Raw genomic sequence first — 12,454 nt, 5'->3', positions numbered from 1 at the left:
TTCGTAGGAGACATGGGTACAGTAGCTACGAAGTGTAGGTTCATGCATGTCAATCTTGAAAAATGTAGCCATACTTCAGTAATCGATCCGATCCGCCAATCAAATCGCTGCGTATCCGACCTAGAAAACGAGCGGCTCACATTCCGACTGATCATGGCGCAGGTGGCGGCGAGTGGCGCGCGTCGGCCGCTGCTGCAGCTGCTGCGCGGGCCGAGCGGCAAGCTCTGGGAGGTGTGCATCGGCCTGGAGGTGCACGCGCAGGTGCTGTCTCGCTCCAAGCTCATGAGCGGCGCGGCGGCGGCCACGCTGGCGTCCGCGCGGCCCAACCGCCACGTGAGCTTCTTCGACGCGGCGCTGCCGGGCACGCTGCCGGTGCTGAACCGCGAGTGCGTGCGCCAGGCCATCCGCACGGGCCTGGCGGTGGACGCCACGGTGCACGCGCGCTCGCTGTTCGAGCGCAAGCACTACTTCTACTGCGACCTGCCGCTCGGCTACCAGCTGACGCAGCAGCGCGCGCCCGTGGCGTCCGGCGGCGCGCTGCACTTCGAGCTGCCGGCGTCGGCGGTGGTGAGCGAGCACGGGGGTGCGCAGAGCGACGGCGAGGCCGCGTTCGACGCGTCCAAGTACAAGTCCCGCAAGGAGAAGAACGAGGCGCTGCGCAAGTGGAAGGCCAAGCAGACCCAGAAGCAGCAGCAGGAGGTGTGAGCCGAGCAGAGAGGTGGGGTGACAAGGACGGCAATGTGCTGACGTGTGAGGTGTTGCTGGTGTTTCGGGGGTAGGATGTGATTCCGCGGAGTGTGAGGATCACTCGCATCCAGATCGAGCAGGATTCCGGTTCGTGGACATGTCGGGAGGTTTGTGGAGATTTTGGGGGTTATTTATTTTGTACGGTGGTGTTGTGTGGGTTTTATTAGGTAAGAGCAACCACGACTTGGAGGAGGAGAGCACCGTGGTGGACCTTAACCGCGCGGGCACGGCGCTGTTGGAGATCGTGATGGAACCGGATCTCCGCAGCCCTCTGGAAGCTGGGCAGGTGATGCGTCAGCTGCAGCACTTGCTGCGTCACTTGGACGTGTGCGATGGAAACATGGAGGAGGGCTCGATGCGTTGCGATTTGAATGTGAGTGTGCGCCCGACGAACCTCGGAGAGGACGCCGACGTCGAGGCGCTGCACAACGCACTGACGTCCAGCACCGCAGCACCCTTTGGTGAACGAGTTGAGGTCAAGAATATGAACAGCATTCGCAACATGATGCGCGCGGCGGAGTATGAGGCCAGGAGACAGATCGCGCTGATCGAGGAAGAACGGGGGGAGGTGCACCGCGAGACGCGTTCGTTCGATGCTGTCACTGGAGAAACCGTAAGGCAAAAGGCATATTGCTGTTGGTTCGTTTCGGTGGCAACTAATGGGATTGTTTCGTGTTGGTCTATAGAAACGTATGCGATCCAAGGAAGGAGCAAAGGACTACCGTTTCTTTCCGGAGCCTGACCTGCCACCGGTTGTCGTACCGGAGACTCTTATCCAGGAAATTAGTGAAAGTATGCCGGAGCTTCCGGATGCACTGAAAACCCGGCTGTGTACTCAGTACGACCTCACACCGTACGAGAGCTCAGTCTTGGTGAATGAGCCTGGTGCAGCTCAGTACTTCGAGACCGTTGCGTCGCAGGAATCGCGGCCATCAAAGACGGTTGTGAACTGGGTGCTGAACGATTTGTTTGGGCACTTGAAGGCAACCAACGGCGATATCGCCAGTAGCCCTGTTCAAGCTACAGAACTTGGAGAACTCATTGATCTTATTCAAGACGGCACAATTTCCGGCAAAATTGCGAAGGACGTGCTGGAGCTCATGTTCTATGAAAACGAGGCGAAGAAGACGCCCCTGCAGATTGTAGAGGAGAAGGGGTGGAAGCAGATTCAGGATCCCGAGGAGATTCGCGCACTCTGCCAAGCCGTTCTTGATGATCCGGTACGTTGTGGTTTCCGCTTATATATGACGAGGTGCAGAATGCTAACATATTTTCTTGTTATGCAATTGGTGAATTGTAGAAAGCGAAGAAGAATCTTGCTGCATACTGGAACGGCAAGACACAACTCTTCGGATTCTTTATCGGTCAGGTGATGAAGAGCTGCGGCGGCCGTGTTCACCCGGAGCTTGCGAACAGCATTATGCAGGAGGTTTTGGAGGAGCACAAACAATAGATCGGCTTAGATGGAATGAATGCTAGTTCGTAGTGAAATGCGTTTCATGTTTGTGAACAAGCTACACCATGCAAATACTTGTAACCCCTCTAAACCAAACTGAGTCACGATCCGGACGCCTCTCCTGAACTGGTTGTGACGATGTTCGACGACATGTAGTACATGAGAACTACATAAGCAGCGGCCGGACAACATACCTCAGCAACTTACTGCAGCACACCATGCATCTGCAAGAGTTTCTTGTAGATCAAGGCGAACAGCGCGACAACGATGGCAACTGTCAGATAGTGAAGGAACGTGTCCACGCTGTCCGACTGGCGGGCTTGAGGTATGCCATCAACAACAAATGGTGCGTCCACATCCTGCTGAGGCTCGTCCACTGCAGGCGCTTCCGCTTCCTCTGCTGCGGGTGCTATGTCTACAGGCTCTGGAACAGGCGCTGAAGGAGAAGAAGCAGGGTTAGCTGGCTCTGAAGAACTAGACGATTCGGTTGTCGATGCGTCGTCTGTCGAAGCGGGCTTGCTCTCAACTGAGGTGGGATCTGCTGTTGCTACCGCAGCCGAAACTTCCGCTATTTCTCTGTCGTTGTCAGTACCTTCAGCGGAGGCGTTTGCAGCTTCCTTCGTGTCCTTCGCACGAGCTGGCGGCGCGCTTTCCAGGCTGTGCATGTGCAGCTGTGCGATCTGCTCGGCGTACTTGGACGGCTTCTTCTCCGTCTCTTCTCCGTCCTCCGTTTCGAGCTCCGGCAGCAAGTCTGCAACCCGTCCGCAGGTCTCGCACTTGTAGTCCACAGACTGCCACACCAGGAAGAGACTAAAATGAGCCCTCGATACCAAGAGACATAACGAGAAGGCTGCCATCAACCCGTACCAGCTTGGCGAGTCGCTTCCGCTCCTCAGGCGGGAAGTCCAGCGCGCCGATAGCGCCCTCGCCCTTGGTGGGCATGAAGCTGATCAGCGCCTCCAGGATGAGCCGCACGCCCCACGCCGGCTGCCACTCCTCCGGGTGGTATGCCGAGATGCTCAGACAGATTTTCTTCTTGACTTCAAAGCGGCCATTGGGCTGCAGCAAAACCGAGTCAGCGACAGTCACTCTCAATAGACAAGACCTAACAGCTAACGGCCGTCATTACCGTGAGCAGCATGATGTTGGGCGGCTTGAACGGGTAGTCGGACGGCAGGATGATGCGGCCGTGGTAGATGCCGCCCTCGAACTCCGTGTCGCGCGGCCCGCGCAGCGTGAAGTGCCAGTCGAACATGTTGGTCTGAGTATAGTCGCCGCCACAATGATAGAGAGTTAGCTCTGTTGGCTTAGCGGAGGCAGGCGACAGCGCTGCGCACCTCGAGCGGCGCCGCCGCGTACTGGTCGCTGGGGTTGGTCATCATCTCGCGCACATCCTGCGGCGGGACAAGCAGCAACGGGTGAGCGCCAGGGTGGAGAGTATGAGGACGAGATGAAGACGCAGACGCACGCCCTGGATGCGCTTGATGGCGGTGTTGCGCACGCTCGCCGCCATGGCTTCAATCGGTGGCGCTTCCTGTGTCTGTATAGACTGTCGTGTAGCTGCTGACGCGTCCGAACTTCTGACTCGGAATCAGACGCACTTAGAGCGAACTTAGGGAGTATGTTGCGCAACATAAGCAAGTTGAAGACAAGATACGCATGGTATCAATTGCCACGAGCTTGATCGTCGCTGCCAGCCACGCTGGTTGCCTGCCAGCTAGCTACCGGCCTGGAGAGATCGGGTGCAGCTTTGCTTTGCACTATGCAGCCGTTTCGACCAACGAGACCACTTCACTCAACTGGTGGCGGACGACTTGGCAGCGCTAGTCCCAGACGCAGCAGCCCAACTGGTGACCCAACGTCACCGGCAGCAGCAGCGTGCGTGCCAGTAACTAACTGGTCCCGGTCCCGTTGGCCGCAGCCGTTTCCGCGCGAACCCAGCCGGCCAAAGGCATTGGCCGCAGCAGCAGTACATCAGCACCCAGCCCAACCCAGCCCACCCCACCCCTCGCCCCAGTCTGTGGGCGTGGAAACCACCAGCAGCAGCGATCCTGGGCGTCCGTTCGCGCGTTCGCGTCGCCTTCGGCGGAAACGGTGCGCCAAAGATAGCGGCCGCTCGAACAGCTTGGGTTTCGCAACGGCCGGGCTCTTTCCACCGATTGCAACGGCAGCCCCTTCGCCCGTGGAAAAACGGATATAAATAACCCCTCGGGCTCCCACGGGCGTCTGGCCGCCTCGCAGCCTCGGCCTCGAGCCCCGCACTATAAAAATAGCTCGCCGTCGCCGAGGTCGACTGTCTCCGGTATTTTTGCTGCCGCACTCGCGCTTTTGCCCTGGATATAAATATCGGCTATATTCGCCATCGCTATTTCCACGAGGTGCGTCAACCGCGTGATGATGGCGGGCACCCTTGGAGCTATGACGACCGCCAATGCTAACGAGGAGCTCTCTGTGTATGGACTGCAGCTAGTAAGTAACCCGCAGCAACACCACCAACCATGGGCCGCAAGAAGATCCAGATCAAGCGCATCGAGGACGACCGCAACCGGCAGGTGACGTTCGCCAAGCGCAAGAACGGCATCTTCAAGAAGGCCATGGAGCTGTCCAAGCTCTGCGACTGCGAGATCGCGCTCATCGTGTTCGACTCGAACGACAAGCTCTACCAGTACTCGAGCACGAGCGTGGACCAGATCCTGCTCAAGTACACCGAGTACGGCGAGCCCTTCGAGATCAAGGACAACAACGACGTGAGTCCGGGCAGCTGCGCCGACTTGGATACATATTTACCTTGCGACTGACGTGGGTGTGACGATCGTGCTGTGCTTGTCATCCAGTACGAGATCATGTTCGGGGAGAAGAAGAAGCAGCTGCAACAAGCTGCCAAGGAGGCGGCGGCTGCTGCGGCGGCGGGGGCCAATGCCGAGGCCTCGGCCAACTTCAACATGGGCTCCACCCCCAACGGCGCGCAGTCGTTCCAGAGCATGCACGGGGGCATGAACGGCGCCTCGCTCGGGCTCACCAACGACCCAGACCAGTACATGCTCAACTCGCGCAGCCGACCGCCGTCCCAGAAGAAGCGCGTGCACCGCGGCTTCCAGCAGCTTCTCAAGAAGGAGCACGTTGGTTACACCCCGCCATCGCTTCCGCTGTACCAGCACGGGGTACGTCGAGCCACTGAAGAAAAGAGGGCTGAGGAGCATTGTTCACTAACTGGTTTGTGAACTTTCTTGTAGATGGGAATGCTCGGAGGACTCTCGAGTCACCACATGCTCGCCGCTCTCCCCAGCCCGCCCAACCTCTCGGGCATTCTACCGTCGCCAACAAGTAAGTTTCGTAACGCATATCCGAGTCGGGGGTTTCGTTCCTGTCGCTGACGAATTTCTCACTGACATGACCTTGACCATTTCCACAGCCGGCATGCTCCTGCACGACTTCAGTCCCCAGAACGCTGGCCTCTTCGGTCACCACCCCATGCTTAGCGGTGGTATCCCCGGAGACTTCCACGACAGCAAGAACGGCGTCCTCGGCCTCAACCTTGTACCGTCGGACTTCAGTCACGGTGGTGCTGGTAGTGTGCACCCTCAGCAGCTCCAGCAGGCGAAGGATCCGTACTATGTGCCGAGTAAGCAGAATGATTCCCCGGACAAGTCCTCCGGTAACCGCCCAGGCTCCCCTGTCGGCAGTGGCGAGCCATCCGGTGAAGCTTCTCAATCCAGCGATGCCGTCAAGGTCGAAAAGACTGCCGAGAAGAACAAGGAGCAGCCCCAGCAAGATGACGCACCAAACAGCAGCGATGATGCACAAGCCACGAAGGAGAACGATACCATGGCTGACAAGTCTGCCTCCGATTCGTCTGCGTTGTCACCAAAGCGTGAACCCAAGCAGCTCAGTCAGGATGACCGAGCTGCTAAGTCAAAATCGTCCAAGTCTGACGACGTCCTGGACGCCTCACCGACAAAGGCTGCAGTGACAGAGTCGCGAGCTCCGAGCACCACGTCAGAGTCGCAGTCTTCAAGCAGCGCCGACATCGAGAAGCGCCCGCGCTCCGACGTGCTGGGAGGAGCATCTGCAAGTCCGCACAAGCGCCAGCGTGTGGTCGTTTGAAATATTTTAGTCTTCACACAGCTTTAGCTGCGTATGCTTTGGAGATCAGTTGCGCTCGTTTGTCTGCAATGCATCTTCCTTTGATGTCGTTATCTAGAGCCAAATAAACGAGCGTCACCACTGTTCAAAGATGCCTGCCTACACATTCACCACAACAACAGAGACGCCACAAGCAGCACGATCAGTGCCGTCATATTCAACGTCAAAAGAAAAGCAACACCAACGCAGCAACTGGATGGAGATAATAAGCTGCCGTTTTACAGACGGTCTGCTGCTTCCGTTATGCCGTCTGCAATCTTCTGCAGCGCCGTCCACTGGTCCTTCGAGAGCGAGATGCCCTTCTTGCCAGGCTTCGAGACGCCGTCCTGTTCGTAGAACTCGCGGATGTCGATCAACACCCCGTTGCGGAAGTAGCGCACAGTAGCGCGGCGCTTGTTAGACAGCTGCACACCCACACACACAAAGCTCTCCCATCAGCCTCTTCAACGTACACACATTAACGGTGCAGTTGAAGTATTTGAACCTACCGGCAACGCGATGGCGCGCACGTCTCCGTCGGGCCTCAAGATGCACCCCGGGACACCGGCAAGGGACTCCATGCCCACATTGTCCTCCTCCACCAACTGGATGGCCTCCGCGATGGCGTCCGAGAAGCTGTAGAGCTTCTCCCATTGGTCGGGCGACAGCGAAATACCTACTTGCACAACACCCACATTTGAGCACGGCTTCCCAGTAGAACAACACAATGGAGAGCCCATATTGCCTCCACCTTTCTTGCCCGGCTTGGGCGTCCCGTTGTCGTCGTAGAACTCGCGGATGTCCACGAACTTCATGGCCTTCCACTTGCGCACGGTCACGCGGCGCTTGGCCGTCAGCTCGAACACCACGTCGCCCTGCTCCGTCGTCTTGCCGTGGCTCTTAACATCCTGCGGCTGCGCCTTGGCCTTGGCACGTTTGGCCTTCTGCTGGGCGGCGACGCGCGCGAGCGGTGCGTCCGAGTCCTGCGAGAGCGACAGCTGCGGCTCCACCGCCGCCTTGCGCGCCAGCAGCTGCGTGAGCGACGGCCGCTCCGTCTCGGCCTTGAGCCGCTTGGACGCGTCCGCGGGCGCCTCCGCCGGCCGCTTGCGCGTCGCGTGCTCCGCCTGCTGCATCGTCGACATTTTTATTTTATTTTAACTAGTTAATTTATTTTTTGGCGGGAATGGACATCGGGATGCGGCAGTTGGCGGGTAAAACTGAAGTTTGCGTCCCGAAAAAACTGGGAATGCGAAGATGTGTCCATCGGAGGACAGATCGACAGATCTTGAGAGGCAGAGGAGGATTTGTGTCGCTGGTATAACTTTGAACTGAGTGGCCTGGGTTGACTGCTTCAGTGGAGCAGTTGGGACGGCGCTGGAAGATGCTGCTCACTGGGTTGCAGCACCTAGATATCGACAATCGCGAGTGACTAGGACTTCTCTGGCCCTCGATGCAGAAGAGGGTCTCGGGCTGGACGCATAAGCGGCAGTAACACCGGCATCTCCGCTAAATGCAGGCCACAGCGGCAAAAAGGGCTCCGACGGCAACAAGTGCGCTCCCTATATGTATCCTCACTTGCCAAGCCATGCATACCTGTGACTAAGTGTATCCAAGTTTATGAACATTTTTTGTAAAAGAATCGTGCCAGTTTTGGCGCGGCGCATCCTTTCTTTCAAGTGGCAAACTGCACGCTTTGCATTTTCAAGGTTTTCAACGCAGAAACCGAGCAGTTGGTCGGTGCATCGCAACCACGACTCAGACTTGACAAGGTAAAAAGTTACCAAGTTACAGTATTTAGTTGCTGGGTTTCTCGGTGCTTGGCCCACCAGTTTAGTTAAACCGCCTTGTACAGACGCAATTCGCGTCAGCCTTGCATCCGCGTCTGTCACGGCCAAGTTCCCGTTCAACCACGACGACGACTTGGGCGGGGGATTTGCCGTGAAATTTAATGCGGCGCCGGCACCGGGCGGCTCGGCTACCCTCCGCCTTTGGAGGCACGCGCTCGCCGCGACGCCATTGGCCGAGAGGAGCATATCGTTCCGCTGATTGGCTGGCCGTGCCGGTCCATGCGCACAAGTGCATGATGCCACAGTCCGAACCGGCCGACGCCACCGAGCCTTCCGGTGGCCACATCCTGTTCCTTGACGAGGCGCCCGCCACTTCGCGTTGCGCGGGACGAACGCTAACCCCTCGCACGCGCAGTTCCCGCCGCTCAAAGGTGCTGTACAGTACCTAACAGCGGCCAGCAAGTAAATAATGCAATGAGCAGCTCAAAGCTCAAAGGCCAATCGATTAACTTGCTAAGTAACTATAATAACTAAGTGACGTTGCAATTGTGTGGTGCACAGCTGCAGTAGCTGAAGGACCCGATGGAGTTCGACGAGGACATGTCGGGGCTGCAGATCGAGGATTTGGGCGAGTATTTCCTGCAGACGGACATCAACGACAATTGGAAGGGCTTCTCGCTCGGCTACACGGATGAGGAGCAGCAGCAACAGCAGCAGCAGCAACAGGGCAACAAGCAGCCAGCAACTTCCAGTGCTGCTGCTGGGGGCTCCACCAACTCCATGCCGCACTTGACGTCGCCGCCGTTGTCGAGCATCTCGGAAATGCTCAAGCACGGCAACGGACTGGGCGTCGGGCTGGGCTTCGGGTCCCCACGGAAGGACTTCACCACGCTGTTCCAGACCGGCCTGACGCCCGCTAGTGCCAAGCCCGACGCGCCCATGATGAACCGAACTGCTAGAGATGCCATGGAGCTCGCGAGCTTCAGCTTGGACCAACACAAGAAGCCGGCGCCGTTGGCGATTGCAAAGGCGGCGCCGCCACTTGGCGGCAGCATCAAGCCTGCTGCTCCGAAGCTGCCGAGCCCACAGTGCCAGAACATTTTGAGCAGCGACGACGACGATATGGGCTCGTTCGGCGGGGCGACTGGGTTTAAGCGGTACGTGCGGCGCTTTTTGCTTGCCCTGCTTGTGCATGAGCAGTGGTGTTTGGATGCGTCTTCTTACTGGCTGCCAGTGGATTTGACTTCATGACTGTGTCATGCGACGCCAGCGGATGCTCGACGATCGGGAGTGCATCGACCGTCAGCGCACCGTCGCCGACGCCCGAAGACGACCGAGGGTTCCGAAAGAAGTCCCGTGAGAAGATGCGTCGTCAAGAGGTGAATGTCAAGGTGCGTAGTCCTCTTCTGCTGCATGGATATCTTCCAGAAAAGTATTCAGCTAACTGAATGTGTTGTTCGTACACAGTTCGAAGAACTCGTGGATTTGCTGGGCCTCTCCAACCGCGTTCGCAAAAGCGCTATTTTGCAAGAAGCTGTGTCTGCTATTAAGAGCTTGAAACGAGAGCGTGACGAGCTGCGTCGCGACCGCGATCGCCTGCAGCAAGAAGTCAGCAAGCTAGCCACTTGCCTGCAATATTCGCACCTCGGGTCTGTGGCAAATGCTGTCGCCATGAACCAGCAGCCGAACCACATGAACCCGTCTGTGCCGCACCTTAACCAGCCGCACGATCGACAAGCAGCAGCGGTCTCAAGCGGGATGCAAACAGTACACACGCATCCGCTTAACGTCCCGTGTAACCCGGTATGTAGGCAGGGGCTAGTTCAATTCTGAACGCACTGATTTTTCGCTGTGCGAATCTTGATCTCTGACTGTGCTTGATGTGGTGTGTTCAATGTATGTTTGCAGGGCACTAACTGCTTCCCTCTTAGTTCAGCGTTCTCCAATATCTCATCCCAGTTGGGATCACATTCTTCAGTAGCGTCGTCAGCGTCCGGTCAAGTTGTCATTGCCCCGAAATCGTTAAAGCCAGCTCCTTCCACCTCATTTACCCCTATAGCCCCTGACACCGAAATGAAGTAAGTTAGCAGCCTGCAGTCCTCGTGGCTTTGCAAGTGGGTGGCTGCGTGTTATTTGGCGCACCCGTAAAGGCCACAGAATAATAAAGCAACAGTATTGATCAGCAGCTCAAGAGCGACTACCAAGAATCTGCAGAAGGCACATGGGAGCTAACAGGTGATTTCAAGACGCCCAGGGCTCTTTTGCAGCTACTTGAACGAAAATCATCGATGATTCTCTTTCAAAAGAAGTGGACAAAAGTGCGTGGAGACCCCGTGCCACCGGCACTTGCGCGCTCGTCCTGTTTGCGGATATGCTCATCTGACAACCTCCGTGCTGATATCTGTGCTGTCTGTAGTTGGTAATGCAACTTCGTCCGGTGCGGGCGCTGGTCTCCTGCATTTTCTACTTCAGTTTGTCCGGACGGGTGGTTGGGGATCAAAGCATTGGAGCTACCGAAAGCGCGTGCCTGCTGTGGCTGTCTTTTGGTTTCACTCGATGGCAGCGTCTGCAACAAGACAAAGTTCTTCTTGGCAGGATCCCAGTGCATTTTAGCGTCGTATTCCATGCTGAGTTGCCGCATGTGCGAGTCCCGAGTTTGTCGTTCATCGTGCAGTCTAGCTGTCATGGTCGTTGGGGCGTGTCTTCTACGGGCGGTGTGGATTTGGGTCGCTGCGTTCGTTTCTGATCTGCAAGTGAAGGAAGAGGGCATACGATTCAGCAATGGTGAAAGGGAACTGCGTACCGGCAGTTGAAGTGTAAGACGCTGAGCGTAGTCATCTGCCAGAGTGTCCCAGTCGCGAACGATAAAGTTTTTCACGAGTGTCGAAAGCATCTTTGGTGGTGCTGCCACCTCGCCAAGAGATGTATCGATTTCAATTTCTCGCTTTAAAAGCCGAGAGTCATCGGTGACTGGCACTGGCTTGCTCCCATCCACCCCAGCAAGCAGTTTAACAGGATCAAGATGTGGCAAAAATGGTCGCTGAAGACCAGCAGGGCCTCGTGAGGTATCATGAAAGGAACGTTTGTCGAGATCCTCCAGTTCCTGCTCCTTTTGTCGTTGACGTTGTTGCTGGTCTGTGAGGCCAAGTTCAAAAGCTTCGTTCTCGAGTTCTAGTCGAAGTTTTTTATTGGTAGCTTCACGGTCGGTGAGTGCACGACGTGAAACCTTAATCCGTTCTTCACGATGAGCACGTTCAGAGGCACAGATGCTTTGTACCTGATGAACTATGTTCAGTGCACCACTTGTGAGGAAAGCTCGTCCATCTGATCGTTTCAACGCATATACTTCGACGTCAGCTGATCCTCCTACGGCTGTGTACGAAACTCGAGCAGTCGAGTCTTCCGGTTCAAGAAGAGTTTCCAGCGCTACAACTTCGCCGACCCGAACGGTGTGCAACTCGATGGTGAACTGAGTTCGACGCCTGGATTTCTTCAATGCTGCCGCCTTCTGCGTTGTCGAGAGCTCGTCGTCCGCATGAGTGTCAATCTCTAGCTGTGTGGTAATATTCACCGTGCCGCTGAGAACGAAGAAGCAGTGTGAAAGCGGTGTCACACCTTCAGTGACTAGCACGCTGCCGAAGCTGATACGACGGAGCTCCAACACTTCCGCTACCTCAACTACTCGAGCTCGCGGCCAGTCCTTGAAGAGGAACACTCGCTGCGTGAAATTTACCCGCTGGGCCTGTGTGAAGAAATGCTGGTGAAACCTTTTCAGAGTGCGCGAATATGCTGCTCGCGATATTTCACCCAGTTCGCACGCAGATCCCGTAGTCCCTGAGCTTGGGTCACTGAAAGCGATCGCTGTGGCCGTACGCACAGCAGCGTTTGTGAACATTGCTGTCTCGCCAAAGCTCTCGCCGGCGCGATATGTGAACATTCGCGGGCCCATCAAGTTTATGTCGGGTTTTTCACGGTTGGAGACACTAGCACGAGATTTTGGGGCGACGGGAGTGAGAATGCTCTGCTTACGCCGTTGTCGATCTGCTTGCTGCGTACGTTTGGCCCCATAGATCCCGACACTGCCATCGAGCACAAGGTAGAACACGTCACCTTTGTCGCCTTGGTAGAAGATGGCCTCACCGTCCTGGTATTGACTGAACCGCAAGTACCTGAGCGCTTCACGCAAAGTGTTATCGTCAACTCCTCGACAAGTTTTAGGCTGCGTGTGTCGTGCCCAAGCGAGCAACAAGTCCAACTCGGCGTAGGAAAAGTTGGCTGCCATCCACTTGTCGCCGCCATCGAGAGGAATTCGACGCTCATTTGCGAGCAATCGGCGCTTGGT

The 12,454-nt window shown here is 56.6% G+C and overlaps 5 protein-coding genes across 5 annotated transcripts; 3 read left to right on the top strand and 2 right to left on the bottom strand.

Annotated features, from left to right (window-relative positions):
- Nucleotides 1–153: 153 nt before the first annotated feature.
- IUM83_16220 (aspartyl/glutamyl-tRNA(Asn/Gln) amidotransferase, B subunit) lies at nt 154–2,200 on the top strand (the record flags this gene model as incomplete). The annotated part of the gene is made up of 5 exons (XM_067941089.1): nt 154–699; nt 780–834; nt 915–1,360; nt 1,434–1,967; nt 2,048–2,200. 5 exons carry the CDS (start codon nt 154–156, stop codon nt 2,198–2,200), a joined length of 1,734 nt encoding a protein of 577 aa, XP_067783672.1.
- Nucleotides 2,201–2,406: 206 nt separating this feature from the next.
- IUM83_16219 (putative ubiquitin-conjugating enzyme E2) lies at nt 2,407–3,716 on the bottom strand (the record flags this gene model as incomplete). The annotated part of the gene is made up of 6 exons (XM_067941088.1): nt 2,407–2,522; nt 2,838–2,994; nt 3,071–3,262; nt 3,333–3,464; nt 3,541–3,597; nt 3,672–3,716. The coding sequence occupies 6 exons, from the start codon at nt 3,714–3,716 to the stop codon at nt 2,407–2,409; spliced, it is 699 nt and encodes a 232-aa protein (XP_067783574.1).
- Nucleotides 3,717–4,701: 985 nt separating this feature from the next.
- Nucleotides 4,702–6,307, top strand: IUM83_16218 (MADS-box transcription factor; the record flags this gene model as incomplete). Its single annotated transcript, XM_067941087.1, has 4 exons — nt 4,702–4,950; nt 5,038–5,364; nt 5,437–5,527; nt 5,616–6,307. The coding sequence occupies 4 exons, from the start codon at nt 4,702–4,704 to the stop codon at nt 6,305–6,307; spliced, it is 1,359 nt and encodes a 452-aa protein (XP_067783598.1).
- A 257-nt stretch (nt 6,308–6,564) lies between these two features.
- Nucleotides 6,565–7,458, bottom strand: IUM83_16217 (transcriptional coactivator p15; the record flags this gene model as incomplete). Its single annotated transcript, XM_067941086.1, has 3 exons — nt 6,565–6,750; nt 6,835–7,001; nt 7,077–7,458. 3 exons carry the CDS (start codon nt 7,456–7,458, stop codon nt 6,565–6,567), a joined length of 735 nt encoding a protein of 244 aa, XP_067783687.1.
- Nucleotides 7,459–8,694: 1,236 nt separating this feature from the next.
- IUM83_16216 (Myc-type, basic helix-loop-helix (bHLH) domain) lies at nt 8,695–10,194 on the top strand (the record flags this gene model as incomplete). Its single annotated transcript, XM_067941085.1, has 4 exons — nt 8,695–9,269; nt 9,347–9,503; nt 9,580–9,915; nt 10,021–10,194. 4 exons carry the CDS (start codon nt 8,695–8,697, stop codon nt 10,192–10,194), a joined length of 1,242 nt encoding a protein of 413 aa, XP_067783686.1.
- Between the last annotated feature and the right edge of the window lie 2,260 nt (nt 10,195–12,454).

Source organism: Phytophthora cinnamomi (genome assembly GCF_018691715.1).
Source record: "Phytophthora cinnamomi strain GKB4 chromosome Unknown Contig98, whole genome shotgun sequence".
Classification (NCBI taxonomy): Eukaryota; Oomycota; class Peronosporomycetes; order Peronosporales; family Peronosporaceae; genus Phytophthora; species Phytophthora cinnamomi.
Note: the sequence above shows the minus strand (reverse complement) of the source record. Positions and strands in the feature narration are given on the sequence as shown.